Below are 18,259 nucleotides of genomic sequence, written 5' to 3'. Positions count from 1 at the left end.
TCTGCTCCTCCTTCTCCTCTTCCACATGCCGTCCTTAGGCTGTTACACATGGAAAAGGTGCAAAACATTCTCCCCCAGCCCGACCCCCTCAGGCAGCCCAGAACACCCCTCATGTTCAAATGCTAAAAACCACAAGCCAGCAAGCAGCAGCCCTGCCAACAAACCAGGCCCTGAGCATTGCCTCCTGCACCCCTGCAGCAAAAGCCAGAAACAGCTCCACTCCGGAAAAGCACTCACAAACCCTTTTCCCCCTTTCCCCTCAGTGAAGGAGGGCAGTGGGCACACCAGATGCAGCATGGAAATCCCCTCCACCTTTCCGGTCACACTCATGCTTGCGATGGCTTGAAACCTCTGAGCCTTGAACATCAGTAAAATGCCTTGTTTTTCCTTCTCTGTGTCATTTCTGGGTTGCTGGACCTCAAAACAAGACAGGGGTTTGTTGCCTTCCTTAGGGGTGCAGCAGGCAGCTGTGGAGGGGGGACACAGAGGTGCCAGCTCACTTTGTGAGCAGAGCATTCCTAAAGGCCTTCAGCATCCTTCCCTCCCATTTCCTATTCCTCATCCCACTCCCAGGACTGTCTGTTGTTCTCCAGCACTCTGCCCCATCACCAGCAAGTGTAAGGCAGCTCTTGAACTGTCACCAGTCCTGACCACACACTCTTTGGCAAAGATCATTGTGTTGGACCCAAAAGTCCAGGAGTCTGGATGTACTGACTCTGTGAGTAACACTGACCTGGTAATACCAAGTTAGAAACATTCAAAGAGAGAAACTAGGATGACTCCTGATAAGAAAGAGAGCCCAGCCAACAGAGAACTGAGGCCACAACACAGGAATCTGGCTCCCAGTCCCAGCAGGAGAAGAAATCTGCTAAGCAGAGCTTTATTTCCCTGGAAAGCTTTTGGATTGTCACTGGGCTCAATCCTGGATTGAAGCCTCAAATATTAAACACAGCCTCCCTGTGCCTGATCTCCAGTTTCTGGAGGCTGTACCTGCAGGACCCCACCCCATGTGGGGCTCAGCTCTGAGAAGCACAGAGCATCTCTGGGGTTTGCATCATCTGTGTGCTGCTGGCCCTGCCAGCCTTGGGGCCAGCTCAGACAGCTCTCGGGTGCCTAACTCATACCACACATTTGTCAGGCTTTTACTACAACTGTCAGATTCCTGCAGCTCCTGAGTCATCTTCCTCAGCTTCAGAATTTCTTACCCCACAGCCATTTGTTTTCCCTCCAATCTTAATAGGCTTTTTATAACTGCCTCTTTTTCTCCCCACTTTTATCCTTCTGACCACCCTTTACATTGCAATCACAGATATAAAGGGTAAAATTTTAAATATTTTATTGAATCATCAATCACCTGGTTAGGCTCCCCTTGCAAACTGGACCTGCTGATAAGCAGTTTCCATGTGGGAGCTGCAGCCATGCCATGCTGAGATCCACTGACATTCTACTTCTGCTGTCATAAAGCACAACTTTATGACTTCCATTAAAGCATTTAAAAGATATTTCTGAATAGAATCACACTAGGAAGTGTAATTTTCTCCATTGGCCAATCTTTAATTCCTGCATATCAGGTAGACAGAACTACCTGGTCCTACAGACTCCTATTCCTGTACAGACCCATACAGACCATGAACTGCAGCAATTTGGGGAAAACTCATCCCCAGCAGCACTGCTCATGGATGGGGAAACCAGCAGGAGACTGTTCTGCAGGGCAAGGGAGAATATAAGTCTGATTTAACAATTGTGCTAAAACCTTGGTGAGTCCAGGCAGGCCTGGCCCAAACATGTGCATGCATGAACTGAGAGAGGGACAGACACATGGGGAAGGGGAGATGCTCTACTCTTATGCTTCAGATTCTGCATAAGACACATTACTGATATAAAAATAACAATAATTACTCTGATGAGGCCTGATCCTGCTTCAGCCAAGTCCAGGCAAAACTTTCCCTGACTTCAGAGTTACTGGGTCAGGCCTGGAGAGATTCACATTTTCATAGTATTGTACAGACATACATTAGTGAATGAAAGATGTGCATCAGGGTCGTCTGCAGGGGATCACTCTGCTCTCCCAAGCAATGGGAATCAAGGAAAAGGGAGGAGAATGCTAGCAGGAAAATAAAAAGATGATTGACTAAAGGGCAATGTAGATGTCCGTGGGTCTGACACGAAAAAACTCTGTCAGGTAAGAACAAGGTTCTCATCATTACTCTAGTAACGGCAGAATGACCCTAGGGTTAAAGTTTTGCACTTGTGAATTTAACATTTTCATGGCTTTTATTAATATTGTCAGGGAGATTATCAATCATCAGTGATTGCCAAAGTGGCCAATAATTCAGTGGTTTTCACTGGCTCCTTTGGGAAAGTCAGACCTTGCTGTGCAAGGCCAAGTTCCCTTCCTGTACCTTCCTCAGGAATGCCTGTGGATGGAGGCTCCTGGAGACTCAGGGGCTTCCACAAGCACCAAGCTCAGCATTTTCCTTCAACCTTTCCCCCTGCACAGCCTTTGGAGACCATCATCCTCCAGCAGGATGATGCTCCATGGAACCCCACCTCATCCTCAGCTTCATCATCTGCAAGGAAGGGCACAGGGTGCTTTTTTCTACACTCTGTACATCTTAACAGACATAAAGGGAGGTCTGGTAGAAGCAGCACAGATCAGAGGCTGCCAGCCCACCATTCACTGTTGAACTTCTTAGGAAAGGGGATCATTATCATTTCCCTATTTTTTCCATCCTGAAACATTACAAAGTTAAATGATATCCAGCCTTTCCTGTGCCTTGATGCAGGCTATGGTCACTCAACGGGCTGGAGTGTGGCATAAGGAACAGGGAGAGGGGCAAAGGGTTGAATTTTTAGAATCCTGCAACTGCTTTTCTCTCCAGGCTCAGTAAGGAAGATTCAGGGTGGGGATGACTAGGAACAACCCCTCCTCTGAGGACTGAATCGGCTTACTCTCCTCAAGATCAGATGCCAGCAGTGACCAGCAGCACTGCCCTATTGCTGATCCCAAATCCCTCTCTTCCCTCAGCAAGTGCCAATTTGCACACTCTGCCTCCCCAGCTCTGCCTCTGGAGCTGGGACCCCGACCTCCAACCTGGTGAAGCTGCAATGAGCAAAAAAAACCCCTGCTATTCCCTCCCTCCCTCCCCCAAACACACTGCCAGTTAAATGTCATCTGTGTTCTCTTTCTACAAAAGATATTACAAAACCCCCCTCCCCAGCCCCCCCTCCCCAGAAAACATGCTTGCACACACACATCCATGGACACACGTGCCCACACACACACACACACAGATGCTCCACACACGCACATTCACACAGGAAAAACAGCTTGCAAACTCCTGAAGGTGGAAAAAGGCATCTTGCAAATGTGCCTTAGTTTTGATAAGTTCCCTCCTCCCCCCCCTCCCATAAACCCCACGTTGCCCCTTCCCTCCCAAATAATTGCCTCGTCTTCCCCTCCCTTCCCAGCTCTTCCAAAATAAATATTCTTTTTATTTGTTGGTTTAAAAGACTCTTTTAGGCTTGTAAGCAAGAGAGAGGGAGAGAGAGAAAAAGAAAAGAAAAATCTCATAGCGTGAGAATGAAACCCCATCATCTCATGAATCCATGAAAGAATTAACATGAAGGGGTTAAGAGCAGTGATAGAAGAAAGATTAAAAAATATATAATAGGACTGAAAAGTGAAATATGAAATTCAGTAGTGAAATGGAAGTGAGGATAGAGCATTAGTGAGCACAGCCAAAGATAACCTATCGCCCCCACCAGTTTTGGACTCAATTTCTTTAAATCTCCCCCCTCTTTTTTTTTTTTTAATTTTCTTGGTTTTGGGGTTTTTTTGTGTGTTTTTTCTTTTTTTTCTGTCTTTTTTTCTTTTTTTCTTTCTTTCCTTTTTTTTTGGTTTTTGTTGTTTTTGTTGGTTTGGATTTTTTTTTTTTTTTTGTACAGTGGTGTAAGTCCTTCAGCAAGAAACCAAAATCAAGACAAACACATCCCTCCCTGAAACCAAACCCCCTCCCATACCTTTCTCTCCCTTTACCCCACCCCACACTCCGTGGTTCTACATGTGCTGAAAAGAGAAGAGTAAGCTTAGAATAAATCTAATGAACCATAGGAATAAATGACAATGATAGTAAAGAGTAAAACCCAAACCCAAAAGACCACAACACTCCTGTGTTGTCATTGTCTGAGTGTCTGTCCCTATTATCTCTCTCGGAGGCCGCAGGCATCAATTTACATAGTACAACCAGTAAACAAGGTTGAAGAATCCAAAAGTGATTGGAAAAATGATCCTTGACCACTTGTCAATGGTGCTGACGTCTGTCAGGTCTGGGATTTTGAGCTTCAGCTTGGATGACCGCCGGCGCAGGCGGCAGTTGGCGCGGTTGCGGGCGGCGGCGTGGTGGCTCAGCGGGACGTGGCGGTCCAGGGTGGGGTGGTGGCCAAAGCCATCCCGAGAGGCCAGCGGCTTGCGGAACTGGATTCCTGAGCCTTCGAAGGACATGACAGAGTTTCGAGAGTCGCCCACGCTGCTCATCATGTCCGTGGCCAGCAGCTCGTTGTTCATCTCCAGCGTGCTGAGGAGGATGTTACCGTAAGGGTCAACCTGGGACAGGGAACACAGACACAGAGGGGTTGTGGCATTCACATTCCCTGGAAAAATCCCTTTGCCCAGGATTTTTCTCCTGGGAAGCTGAGAAGCCTCAGAGAAAAGGAAAACAATTCTTATCTTGTTTGCTTCTCCTGTGTTTTGCTCCTTTGGAATGAGTTTGGAGATTGTTTACCCATAGGTGAGAGGAATAGCAGATTTGTGTTTACAAACAAGCTATAGGTCTGCTGGTAGATAAAACCAGATAAAAGAAACAAGGGGAAGGATTCCACTGATTGATGAATGGAAAAAGATATTTGCCTTTACAAATAAACTTTAGGTTTCCTGATAAATGAAATTAGACATTGAAAGATGAAAGAAACAATGGGGAATGAAAACCCCCTAAATTCTGTAAGAATTAAAAATTAAAAGGGAGGGTTATATATTAGAGGGAAATCTTTGGTATCAGGTGTTCTAGGAAGTTTGTACCTCTCAAGTACCTCAGCTAATGGGGAAAGAGAGAAGGGAAATGTGCCCAGGAAATTGGGATATAAAGGAGGCTGCATCCTCCAAAAAGTTGAGAGATCCCAGGGGAATGTCCCATGGCCTCTTCCTTTGTTTGAATACAGCCAAATAGGACTCCTCTGTCTCCTTTTTGGACATAAATCTCTGGTATTTGTGGATTAATTTTCCTAACAATTGGATTCTGGTGTGAGTTATTTTGACTCTTTGGCCAAGCAGGGCCAAGCTGTGTCAGGACTCTGGAAAGAGTCACGAGTTTTCATTATTATCTTTTTAACATTGAGTAAGTATCCTTTCTGTATTCTTTAGTATAGTATTCTTTAATATAACATAGTATTATAAAGTAATAAATTAGCCTTTTGAGAACATGGAGTTAGATTCATCATTCCGGCCTTCACTGGGACATTTCCCAGCAAATATAATACTGGGTGTCCTGTGTACCATTAGGGGTGATTCTGAACAGATTTCTGGGGAGCAATACTGTTGGAAATTATATAATTTATAAAAAAATTAACTTTAGTCATGGGTTTGTTTGCCTTTGCCAAAGGGGGCTGGAAATTGAGGTTTCTCTTCAAAAGATTCTGTTCATTGAGGGTTTGAGTCTCACTGGGTGAGGCTTCAATCAACAGCTCCCTGATTCTGAGAGCTTAATATCAACAAGGTGGAAGTAGCCAGAAGATACACAGGAGATAGAGAGACATTAACAGATATTAAACCCCTGGCAGGTTCCCAGTCTGGGAAAAGATTGATAAGGGAGCCAAAGAATGAGGACCAAAAATAGCATTGAAGGAATCAATAGCCAATAGGAGATCAAATATTAAGAATTGTGTAATGCAGAACCAAAGAATGAGAATTTCTTTGGGGATTTTTTTTTTAAACATAGAAATATGTGAAAATTCTAGTAAAGAATCACATGTGGTTTGACTGATTTCCACTGAACATCCTGGCCAGAATAAAGTAATACCTGACTTATAGATAAAATAAAAAATACTTAAAAGATGGTGTTGGGGAGTTCCTTTTCTTCCCCAGAGTTTGGTGACTATATCCCTGATGGGGTCATTTGTGAGCTCTGAACATGCTGCATTGAGGGTACATTGAGTACCTCTGCTGCTGGGGTAGAAGGAGCTTGCAGCAAATTTTTAGTGGGGGAGGTGTGATTCTGCTGACACAGGAGGACCAAAACCCACAGAGGGACTTTTGGCTACACCTGCCCCACGCAAGAGGAGGGCTCTGATGCGACTGGATGAGGATGATCAAGGCAGAAAAATTCCCAGTAACCACCAGAGAAGGGAAACTGGGGTTCAGCTCTTGTGATGAGCACAAAGACTGCTCTGCAGCTGTTCCAGATTGCAATGCAAGATGTTTTCTATTACCATCTGTATGGCAGATTACCTTTGTCAAGTCGGCAATTTGCCTTATCTCTCTCTCTGAGTGACCACATTCACTCCTCCCTTGGGAGGGGGCATCTGCTGATAACAGCTATTGAATGTCACTGCATGGCTGATAAGAAGTACAGCATCCCATTGGGAGATGTGAGCCCAGAGGGAGGAGCCAAGCATTCCTACCCAGATATAATCCAGAGGTTTTTGAGACACCAGCACGGCTTCTCCACTGAACTCCCCAGAGGAACAGCAGCTGCCTCTCCTTCCACTGGATCTTCAGAGGAAGAATCCATCCTTCTCTACAGGATCCCTGCTCCAGCAGAGCCACCCCTGACACTGCAGGAGGGCTGAGCCACAATTCCAATGGGACTGCTGCCAACATCCTGACCCACAGGGTGTCAGGTTGGGTTCTGACTCTGTCAGTGTTGTTCTAGTGTACTGCATTGTTTATTTTATCCTTTTACTTTTTTTCCCTCCCTATTAAAGAACTGTTATTTCCTGCTCCCATATTTTTGCCCAAGAGCCCCTTAATTTAAAATTTATACAATTGGGAGGGGTGGGGAGGGTTTCCATTCTCCATTTTAGGAGAGACTCCTGCCTTCCTTAGCAGAATCCTGTCTTTCCAAACCAAGACAGCAGCTCACCCAGTGGAGAGCCTGAATTCTCCTGCCACAAGGAAAGGAGAGGACAAACCTGCTCTCTCACCCTCTTCTCCTCGTAGCGGTGGCGCTCGTTGTTGGCCTTGCTGACGCGCTCGCTCTGCTTCTTCTGCTGCCGCGGCCCTCGCCCAAAGAAGATGTAATTGACAAAAGCATACTCCAGGAGGGCCAGGAACACGAAGACAAAGCAGCCCATGAGATAAACATCGATAGCCTTGACGTAGGGGATCTTGGGGAGAGTCTCCCGCAGGTGGGTGTTGATGGTTGTCATGGTAAGCACCGTGGTGACCCCTGTGAGGAGAGGGCAGGTGCTCTGTTACCCACGTGGGATGGTTTCCTGGAATGCTGTTCTCAGCTCCCACATCCCTCCTTCCAGCTGGACAGCCTCAGGAGGGATGGGAGCAGTGCAACTGTCAGTATCCTAAGCCCACATGCCCACCACAAATTGCTGCAGAAAATGATCCAGCAGCAAACACTTGGAGAAAGTGTCAAAGCTGAGCATCATCAGCATGATGGGGATCAGCATCTCTGTTTCTTTAAGTCCCCCTGATCTTCCCTCTTTCTCTCAGTGTGGTAGGAAACATTCAGTTTTGCTCTTTTTTACCCTCTTCTCCTTTTTTTCTCCTTTATGAACTCATCAGGCTTTACTGTGTGCTACTGAATGTCTCAGCATCCTTGGCATCGTGAGTTTATAAACTGCTGTGTGTTCCCAATGCCATGAATTGGAGAAAGAGTGGAGAGATTTCCTCTTCATGGCATTCTCTTTTTATTGCCTGCCTCGTAGGCTTCTGTCCTTGACCCCATGAGTTCCCACCTTCCTCTCACCAGCTTTACCATTCATTACATCAATTATCACTTGGACACATTCCTCCCATGGTTCTCACACTCTCCTTTTTAGGCCTCCTCACATTTCTTGCATCTTAAATAAGCATTTTGTGAACACTTTTGTCCCCATCTACTCAATTCCAAAAGCCTGATTCACTATGATTACTCTCACAGCTTCAGTCCTCTTCTTCAGCTTCTTCTCAGGCTCTTCCCTTCTCTGGACTGTCAGAGTGGCCTCAGACCTGCCTCTTTGACAGGTCCAAAAACATAGCAACAAACCTTCACATTTCTTTTGGGGCTGGTAACTCTTCCCCTTCAACCTAGTCTTCCTCTGCTTCTCTAGCTGTTCTTACTACCTCGCTGATCTTCTTTTCTCCTTTTTTCCTCCTCATCTCTCTGTTGGCAGCTCTAATACTCTCCATGACCTTAATTTGCTCCTGTGGTTTCAGTCCCACCTCTACAGTGATGGCTCTCTGTGCACCCTGGACCTCTGCTTGTCCTATTTCCCCTTCACCCTCACTCTGCTTTGGTGTCATTCCTGATAAAAGACTGAAAGAACTATTAGCCTTCAGCTGGGTAAACAGAAGGGAGATATATTTATATACGCACACAATATGGTCTATATTTAGGCAGTAGTCTAAATATACAGAAATCTGAGGCAAGGAAAGGGAGGATAGAATGTTCTCCATGTCTCCATTAAGAAGTGGACAAATTGCAATGGAGACTTAGGGCAAAGAGGAGCTCTTTGACTGTGCAAGCAGGTAAATCTGGAGATAAAGTGACCAGAGGAGGCAGGGGAGTTTCTTTTTTTGGAGCTTTTTATGGATAAGTTAGGTCGAGAACTGTCAGGAATAGTTTAGGGAGAGCTGTTGCAGTTCTGATCTACAATGTTCTTTTTCTGTCTTCTCCTTTGAGTCCAGATGTCAGCAGAAACTCAACAGCTGTGCATCTCACCTCCACCCTCTTGCTTCTGCTTCCACAATATCTGCCATGGTCTCTTTTTCTTCTCTCTCTGATTGCACTCCTGTCAATGCAACTTACCCTTTTAGTTTACCAAGTTCATCTTCCCTCCCTGTCTCCCTGCTCCAGCCTCTCTGAGCCAAAGCCAAATCACCTCTTTGTACCTTTGTACAACCCACCCCTCTCCTCTGAGTTTTCTCAAACTCATTCTCCTAGAGATGCTTGAAGCCTCCAAGCTTTGCTGTAAGACCCAGCCTGTCCCTGAGCTGCCTCTCTAAGCCTTGTCCCACTCACAGATCCAGCCCTGCTCCTCCTTACCTCTCCTATTGCCCTGGAACTTCCCCTCATGTTGCACAGCCCCATTCTCGTATACCAGCCATCCCCCCTTTCTTCTGTTCCTCCTTACAAACCCTCATCTGCCATCCACCCCCACTTCCCTTCTGTTGCTTAAAAGACCTCATTTTCCCCCCTCTTATAGGAAAACATTCCTATTTAGGGGAGCATGTGCCAAAGAAGAGCTTGGACTTTAACTGCTGTCCCACATTTGCCTTGGCCTTGAAGGTCTTTTCCTGCAGAGAGTGTCTGTATGGGGTGTGAGCTATCAGAAAAACGTGTAATGCCCCTTCCTTTATTTCTTTCCTCTTTTAACCATTCCCATACAACTTTTTGGCCATCCAGCGTCATTAATCATGGAACTGGCCACTCCTGCCACACCTGTTGGCAAAGAGGTGCCCAGATTTCTCTTCTTAAGAAAACCAGTGCGAACCAGAGTGAAGGAACTCAGGGCATGTCAGGGTCCCACATTCCTGAGAATCAATGACCATCTGCATTTTTGTTTAGAGAGTTTAAATTCACACCCAGGACATTTTTGGTAGGACTTTTACTGATTCAAATAAAACAGACTCCAGTATGGGAAGTACTAACAAACAAAACCAAAACAAGTAACTCTTCTCACTGAAAATTTAAAGTTTTTCTCAGAAAAAAATATTATGTCCATTTGGGATGACAACTCTAACAGACTTGCCTAATTGCTACTTCATAAAGAAAAGGGATTTTCTTTGTTACAGCTGATCTCCCTCAAGAAAACACCTCCAAAATACAACACAAAGGTCCATACCCAGTGCCACTCGTGCAGCAGAAGCATCATAGTTGATCCAGAAGGAGACCCAGGACAGGATGGTGATGAGGATGGATGGCATGTAGGTCTGCAGGATGAAGTAACCAATGTTCCTCTTAATCCTGAAACTCAGGGATAAGCGCAGATACGAACCTGCCAGTGAGACATCAAAGGAGGATGTGGGGTGAGAGAGGGCAAGGCTGGATTTGTGCAAAGAGCTTTGGTTAGGAATTGAAGTTCTATTTGGAAAAAGTTCTCAAGAGGCAGGAATAACGAGAAATCTCCTGGTTTCTGCAGCTGGTTTTGCCGACTGGTCAGCTTTGGCAAGGAGTCCCTTCAGAATCTGCTCAGTTGCCCCGGAGTATTAAGAAGAAAGGAAATTCTACCTAAGTGACATTATTATATTATATCAGCCATCATGGGAGAATGGCTGTTCAGTGCTGGAATTGCTGTTATGGTGCCATCCAGTATGATGGAGGCTTACACAGGAGACTTTAACCCTGTATTTGGGTGCCACAAGATGATTTTCCAATGTTTCATGTGCCAGCTCTGCCTCCAAACAGCAATGAAGATCTGAATCATATTTTTCCCAAGCTGTTCTAAAAATGGGTTATGGTCAGACTGGGCAAATTCATATGCAAATAGAGTACTGTTAGTTAATCTGAAGGTCTCTTTTTTATTATTTTCAAGTTGTTGCAACTTCCTCCTAATCTTTTAGCAAACCTAATGAGGATAGTGAGGACAATAAGTACTCTTTACAGTCCTTCCACTGCAGCAGGCTAATTTTGACAGGGACAAAGCAGTGCCTCTTTCATTGCTGTGAGACAAAGTCCAGGTAATTTCTCCTGCCCACCTCTGTCCCTCAGGCAACACAGGAGCCTGAAATATGGGTATAATCCTGGCTGGCAGCTAAAGTAACAAGAAAACAGCAGTTTTAAACCATCAAGGATGTAGACTAGAAAAAAGGAGGTATTGTTCTCTCACCACCATGTGCCGCCTGTATGGCTTGAACACAATATTTCACCAGTCTTTTTTTGACAGGTGTGTGCTGTGCTGTTTTGGCAGTGAACTCCACCTCAGACCAGCCAAAAATCCAACCCCCTCCAACTTTCCAGCTGGCAGCATCTGAATTGTCCCAGGTATTCTCTCCAAACCTTTTTATTGCCATGTACAGATGGGTTTGCATCATTTCATAGCCCACTTGCTCCTCAATGGACTTATTTTCTCCTTACTTTTGCACCTACATTAGCTTGGAGACCCAGATGTAAACCACATAAAAAATCAGATGAAGGCTGAGAACCTTCTGAAGAGGTTCTGAGCTCAGTCATTATTTTGACTAAGAAACGGGAAAAATTGCAGTGGGGAAAATGATCCAGAAAGTCTTTGAAGAGAAGCAGACAAAAAAAAAAAAAAAGAAAAAGAAAAGAAAGAAAGAAAGAAAGAAAGAAAGAAAGAAAGAAAGAAAGAAAGAAAGAAAGAAAGAAAGAAAGAAAGAAAGAAAGAAAGAAAGAAAGAAAGAAAGAAAGAAAGAAAGAAAGAAAGAAAGAAAGAAAGAAAGAAAGAAAGAAAGAAAGAAAGAAAGAAAGAAAGAAAGAAAGAAAGAAAGAAAGAAAGAAAGAAAAAGAAAGAAAGAAAGAAAGAGAAAAAAAAAGCAAAGCTGGTGGGTGCAGAAGACCCTTTTTTTTAGAGGAACCCCAAGGTGAAGATCCTAAGTTAGTGCCCCAGCATCCAGAGGGATTCAGCCCAGTGGATCAGCAGCAGGTTTGCCCATTCCATGCATCCCTTCCCCAGAGACTCACCAGTGGTGAAGACCACTTCCCTGCTGACCAGCCTCTGCTCAATGATGGTGAATTGGGGCAGCTCCAGCACCTCCATCCCTGTGACAGCAGAGTCGTTCCCTTGCCAGAAGAAGACAATGTCATCCACGGTGTAACCATCTGCAGGGAGGAAGGAGCACACAGGGAGAGCTGAGCTGACAGGCTGCACCAGCGGACACCTCCATTTGTAATAAGGTGATCTGGAAAAGGATCCAAAAGAAAGCCCATACCAAGCCTAGCCTCTCCCTGCTGATGTGCTTTCCTTCTTCAGCTGAGCTTGGCAATACAGTCCCCAGGAGAAGAGGAAAAATTGGCCAGAAAACTTCAATTTCTGGCTAGAATTCAGAGCAAATGTGAGGTGTGGCCCATCCAGCCTGCACTTGCACAATGTGATCTCCATGGCTGACATGACAGGGGGGACTCGTGCACCAGGAGCCTCTGTCAAATGCACCAAAAGAGCATTTTGCTTTTCAAAAACTGCCTCCTTTTACCAGGAGGGGGAGACCACACAGTATAGCCTGGTGGGACTGGGGAAACAGGGCAGCTCAGTATTAAAAATTCCCAGAGAGGAGAAGATCTACAGCAGCAGTTGAAAAGAAGTTTGAAGATCAGAGCACCTCCCTTTTCTAAGTCCTTTCAGTGAAAATTCAGATCCAAGAAGTGAACAGTCTCTGAGGCTGGGGGCTGTTTTACCAAGTGCTGGCTGAGAAGAGCAGTAATGAGAGAAGAGAGAAAGGAGAGCCAGCCTCAAATATTCATCCCTTACATTTCAGGGTCATGGGTTTGCTAACTCAGCCAAGCTTCTTGCTTTAACCCCAAAATATACGTGGCAGACAGAGCTGCCTGGGCTGGAAATGTGGCCCCCAAGTGCTCTGGACTCGAGGGGAATGAGGCCCAGGGCATGAAACCATGAAACCCTTCACCCGGCAGTGCCAGGTCCACGGCCCTGCCCTGTCCTTGGGGCAAGGATTCATCACAATTTGAAAATCACTTGCTACCCTTTGGCTGTAGCTGCACGAGGGTGGCCTCAGATTCTCAGTGAAGCTTCCTGGGAGCAGTAAGAAATGGCCAGGCTTTGGTGCAGCTCAGGGCAAGGCTGCCTTCAGAGCGTGAGCTGCCCACAGACAGCTTGTGTTCGCACCTGCACCGCAGCACAGCAGCCTGCTCTGCCACCCAGCCTGGCACACAGGCCATGCCAGGCTCACAGCCACTCAGCAGAGTGCCACCACAGCCAGCACCTGGCACCAGGGCAGTGAGGAGCTGCTGAATGCAGCACCAAGGAGAAATTCTTCTTTGGGGTCTAAGGGTTACCCCAGATCAGAGGCAAGCCTTTGAGGACAGAGTCATCCTGAAGCTGCTGAGTGGACAAAGGGCTCAGCAGTCTGCTCTGATCTCACAGCTGGCCCTGCTTTGAGCTGCAGGCTTGACTAGGGACACCCTGAAGTGCCCTCCCAAACAGAATTATTTGATGACTGTGCAGTCTCCAAGCTCACATCCTGCACTCTCACTCATGGGTGCCAAAATACAAACCCAATCTTCCAAATGCCATGCCACATCTGCTTCTGATGGAAATCAGCTAAGCTAGGGCTCCTCCTCCTCCCCCAGCTGGCATGTTCCTGCTCCCAGAGTTGTAAACCCTCACACCTTGGAGCCCCCAGGGTTTCAGGACCCTTGGTTATCCTCCTCACACACCAGCCCTGTGCACAGGAGTGTGTTTGCATCACTCAGCCCCAGGGCTGGAACCAACAGGAAACACCCAGGTCCCCCCCAGTCCTGCTGATTCCAGCAGCTCCAACACCCTCCCAGCTCAGGAACACTGTGTGTGATTTCATATGGGAATTCATCTGGCTCAGACCCTCAGGCTCCTGTGCTTGTTCCCAGTTTCTCCAGGAGGTTCCCAAGCCCTTTCCCCCCAGCATTCCCCCTCTGCAGAGGTGAGCCCAGCCTGGGAACAATTCAACTCTGCACCTCCTTAGCAGCAAACAAACCACACTGAGCTGTTGAGGTTTCTCACTCACTGCACAACATCTGCTCCAGCCCTTGAACCACTTTTCAGCATCTTCCCTCAACCCCTTCTGATTTCTCAGCTTCCTCCCTAAATTTTGGCACCCAAACCCAGCCAGAGCCCGTTTCCCCCTCTCAGTGACACGTTCAGAGGCCAATCAATGCCGAGCTCTGACTCACGGCTCCCCTGGTTTATATAACAGGGCTTGCTCCAGCCTTTCCTGCCAGAGCCACGGAGCCTCCCTGAGCTCCCCATGTGGCTGCAGACCCTGGGCATGGCCCTGCAGCCCTGCTCACAGCCCAGGGCTCACTGAACTGAGCTCCTTCCGGATGGATTCCCATTGGGGAGGATTCGAATGCGCAGCCAGCGAAGCCCCGCACGCCGCTATCTTCATCATCCACAAATTTAACAGCACTGACTTCAAATTTACTTCCTGATCAGCAATGAAAATGTCAAATTGCAGTAACTAATTTTAGGAGATCTCACAGTTAACTAGCTCTATTCCATTTATTCTATGACCTGCTGGTGTTGGGTACCAATTTCTGTATTTTAATTTTTTTTTTTATTATGGCATTATGCAATATGAAATCGAGCGTGTTTTTCATGAAGCCATTTTTAAAAAGTGTTTCTAAAGGGAAAGGTTGCTTGGTCTAAAAATAAATGCTTCACTTTGATTTCTAGCTTTAAAGAGAAAACCAAATTTCCATTTTACTTCTAAAAAGTAAACGAACTTTCACAAAGACAAGTCATTTCCATCTGAAATATCGAAAAGTATTGATGTGACGTCTTAAAATGTCAGATTAGCAGTCTGTTTGCAGCCTGCCTCATCAGGTTTTTGTTGGATCCTGGCACACAGATAGGCAGGGTGTACGTGGTGAGGGTTATTTTTGGGGTGGAGGGATGGGATCAACAGGCAGTGCTTATCTCCTACAGGTAAGAGCCCCCAGCTGCTTCCCACACCCAGCACCCCTGCATCAGAAAAGAGCTTTTTCTCTGAGGTTTGGGTCAGTTTTGTTTTTCAAAATACATGGGTTTTATAATCCAGTCCTGATTGATGTTCCAGAGTGAAGTGGAAGCAAAGAAAATGAAGCCCTGCAGATTGAGAATGTGCAAATGTGTAAAGCACAAAAGCTCTGAGGGAGGAAACAATTGAATCTCCTCATCTCGGCCTGGGTCTCAGGAATACTGTGAGGAAATGTAGCTTTGATGAACAAATTGGCTTGACATGACCCATTAAGAACAAAATCACAACACGGGGAACTGTGGGTAATTCCCTGCCTTCTGTTTGCTTGGTTCTACTGTAAACTGCTCCCAAACTGCTGAGGAGTGGCAGAAATGACAAAAATTACATTCTGGCACTGGTGCATGCAGCAGGACCTCACTTCCATCCCCTGACCCTGCATGGGTGGGATGGGGAGGGCAGCTCCCAGCCAAGGTGCTGTGGGAGCTCCCTGGTGGAAGGAGCAGCTCCCAGATCCCTCCCTGATGGAAGGAGCAGCTCCCAGATCATTCCTTGATGGAAGGAGCAGCTCCCAGATCATTCCCTGGTGGAAGGAGCAGCTCCCAGATCATTCCCTGATGGAAGGAGCAGCTCCCAGATCATTCCCTGGTGGAAGGAGCAGCTCCCAGATCATTCCCTGGTGGAAGGAGCAGCTCCCAGATCATTCCCTGATGGAAGGAGCAGCTCCCAGATCCCTCCCTGATGGAAGGAGCAGCTCCCAGATCATTCCCTGGTGGAAGGAGCAGCTCCCAGATCCCTCCCTGATGGAAGGAGCAGCTCCCAGATCATTCCCTGGTGGAAGGAGCAGCTCCCAGATCCCTCCCTGGTGGAAGGAGCAGCTCCCAGATCATTCCTTGATGGAAGGAGCAGCTCCCAGATCCCTCCCTGGTGGAAGGAGCAGCTCCCAGATCCCTCCCTGGTGGAAGGAGCAGCTCCCAGATCATTCCCTGGTGGAAGGAGCAGCTCCCAGATCCCTCCCTGATGGAAGGAGCAGCTCCCAGATCATTCCTTGATGGAAGGAGCAGCTCCCAGATCCCTCCCTGATGGAAGGAGCAGCTCCCAGATCATTCCCTGGTGGAAGGAGCAGCTCCCAGATCATTCCCTGATGGAAGGAGCAGCTCCCAGATCATTCCCTGGTGGAAGGAGCAGCTCCCAGATCATTCCCTGGTGGAAGGAGCAGCTCCCAGATCATTCCCTGGTGGAAGGAGCAGCTCCCAGATCATTCCCTGGTGGAAGGAGCAGCTCCCAGATCCCTCCCTGATGGAAGGAGCAGCTCCCAGACAATCCCCCTGAGGCTGCACAGGGATTTCTGCTGCTCTGGACAGCCCTGGATGGAACCTGCCGTGCATTTTTATCAGGGAGAGCTGGACCTGCTCTGCCAGCACAGCTGGAAGAGGATTTCCATGGGCATCCAGGGAACATCCAGGCAGGGATGAGGGCTTGGGTGCCACCTCCCACACAGAATGGAGCCAGCCATGAGCAAGGACAGCTTCCTTAAGGCTAAGGGATGCTTCCCCACCCTCCTGGACTGGTTTTAACGCCCAGCCTGCTGCTAGAGCTCTGTTTTCCCGGGAATTTCCCCCATGGGTGAGGAGCCCGGCGCTGTGGCAGCCCTGGGGGCATCCCCAGGAGCGGGTGGCATCAGGTGGCACCGTGTGGCAGGGGATGTGCCCGAGGCATACGCACAGCTCTCAATCTCCAGCGTGCAGTTCTGCTGGTCCAGCGGGTACCTCCGCAGGTCCATCATGCAGGCGGCCGTGGTGGTGATCCTGAAAGGGAAAGAGGGACAAAAATACCATAAAATTAAAACCAAATAAATTTGTTGTGTCTGCTTTTTTTTCTTAGCAAAAAGAAAAAGGAATGAAAGGAGAAATGAAAGGCAGAAGTGAAAGTCAGGCAGCATTTGGGGCCGCTGTTTCCCTGGAAACCAGGGAGATCCGGGGTGGGAGGTGTGCAGGGCGGGGGGCTGGCGCTGCTCACCCCCAGTGGCACGGCACAAACCCTCCGTGACTCACGTCAGCAAGGCAGCATCTCTATCAACGGGCTGGGGAGGGACCCGTGTGCCCGCTCTGCCTCTCCCTGGAGAGAGACAAAGAACCCGGGAGGAGGCACAGCCCCGGCGCGGGGGAGAGGAGAGGACAGGAGAGGCTGCCAGCGTGGAACAGGGAGAGAGCAGGCACGTGTGTGTGTGTGGGGCTGGGGATGCATTGGCTCCATCACCCAGCACTGACCTATTGCTGACCACATCATCACCCCCCTTCCCTCATGAGCTGCCCCAAACCCCCTTATCACAGACCCCATCCCCATTGTGCCCACTTTGGCACTGCCAAACCCAAAGAGAGCTCTGGCAGAGACCCCTGCTCCACAGCCCCACTACCTGTGCACAAATCATGGTGTGGTCATCAAAGACACTTGGGGGATGTGTGTGGGTTTGTGTGCATCCCCCCCCAAAATAAATATGGGGAGAGGATGAGGGTGGCTGCTGCTCTGGGGTGATGGAGCATGGGGAGGACACAGAGCAGGGAGGTTCAGCTGAGGATGCCAGGAGGGTGTGTGTGTGTGTGTGTGTGTGTTGTACAGGATGGAATATTTTTGTACAATATATTGTACATCTCTGGGATGGGGGGTTTGGGGCTGGCACAGATGAGGGCATGAGAGGCAGGGACAGAGTTAACTCCCCAGCATGGCAACAGCGCCCTGGAGTTTACAGGCTGCCCCTGTTTCTCAGATCTATTGCTCCCCTCACCCTTTGATGCAGTCTTCTCCCCGTGCAATGGATGTGTGCAGAGTGCTGGAGAAGGGGGGAGAGATTGCTGCATTCTCCCCCTATTTTTTCAATTAACCATCTGGAAGGCATTAATCAAGCTACACATTTTTTACTATGTAGGCATAACCAGTGAACTGTTAACTAGAAAGCTTTATCTTCTGAGCCCTGTGGCCTGGGAGAGAGAAAAGAGAGGGGAAAAAAGAAAAAAACAAGAAACCAGGGAGGATGAGATGGTGAACCAGTGAAAGAGATGGGAAAAAAAAAAAAAAAAGCGAAAGCAAAAAACATCAATGGTAGAAAAAGAGACCAGAAAGGGGGAGAATATGGGAGAAGCTGGGCATAAAATTGGAAATGGGAAGGAGGGGGGAAGAATGTGGGAGGACAGAAGGTGGGAGAGGGCTGCCCCAGTGGGGGTATCGGGGCAGGGGCTGTGGCAGGGCAGGCTGGCAGCCCCGCAGAGCTGCTGGCTCTTTAAGAAATCTCGTGTGCTAAATTTATCTTCTCTGCTGTCTGTGAAGTCTGTTTGTAGGAGATGAAGCCTTGAGGAGAGCCTTTGCCACTGCCTGCCGTGCTATAAATAGATCCGAAGAGACGAAGGGAATTTATATATATCCTCA

At 47.7% G+C, this 18,259-nt stretch overlaps 1 protein-coding gene across 2 annotated transcripts in view; it reads right to left on the bottom strand.

The window, feature by feature from the left end:
• Positions 1–3,249: 3,249 nt before the first annotated feature.
• LOC131088382 (gamma-aminobutyric acid receptor subunit beta-4) overlaps positions 3,250–18,259 on the bottom strand; it is an 81,214-nt gene continuing 66,204 nt past the window's right edge. The window contains exons 5-9 of one of the 2 annotated variants that reach the window (XM_058032396.1): positions 16,562–16,644; positions 11,853–11,990; positions 10,054–10,206; positions 7,198–7,442; positions 3,250–4,606 (exon numbers count right to left, since the gene is read on the bottom strand). In XM_058032396.1, coding sequence (XP_057888379.1) covers positions 4,229–4,606; positions 7,198–7,442; positions 10,054–10,206; positions 11,853–11,990; positions 16,562–16,644 — 997 coding nt within the window. In that variant the 3' untranslated portion in view covers positions 3,250–4,228. Of the gene's footprint in view, positions 4,607–7,185; positions 7,443–10,053; positions 10,207–11,852; positions 11,991–16,561; positions 16,645–18,259 lie in introns of both variants that reach the window. The other variant, XM_058032395.1, reaches the window with a different exon arrangement.

This window comes from Melospiza georgiana, chromosome 12, assembly GCF_028018845.1.
Source record: "Melospiza georgiana isolate bMelGeo1 chromosome 12, bMelGeo1.pri, whole genome shotgun sequence".
In the NCBI taxonomy this organism is placed as follows: Eukaryota; Metazoa; Chordata; class Aves; order Passeriformes; family Passerellidae; genus Melospiza; species Melospiza georgiana.
This window is presented reverse-complemented; position numbering and strand designations above follow the sequence as displayed.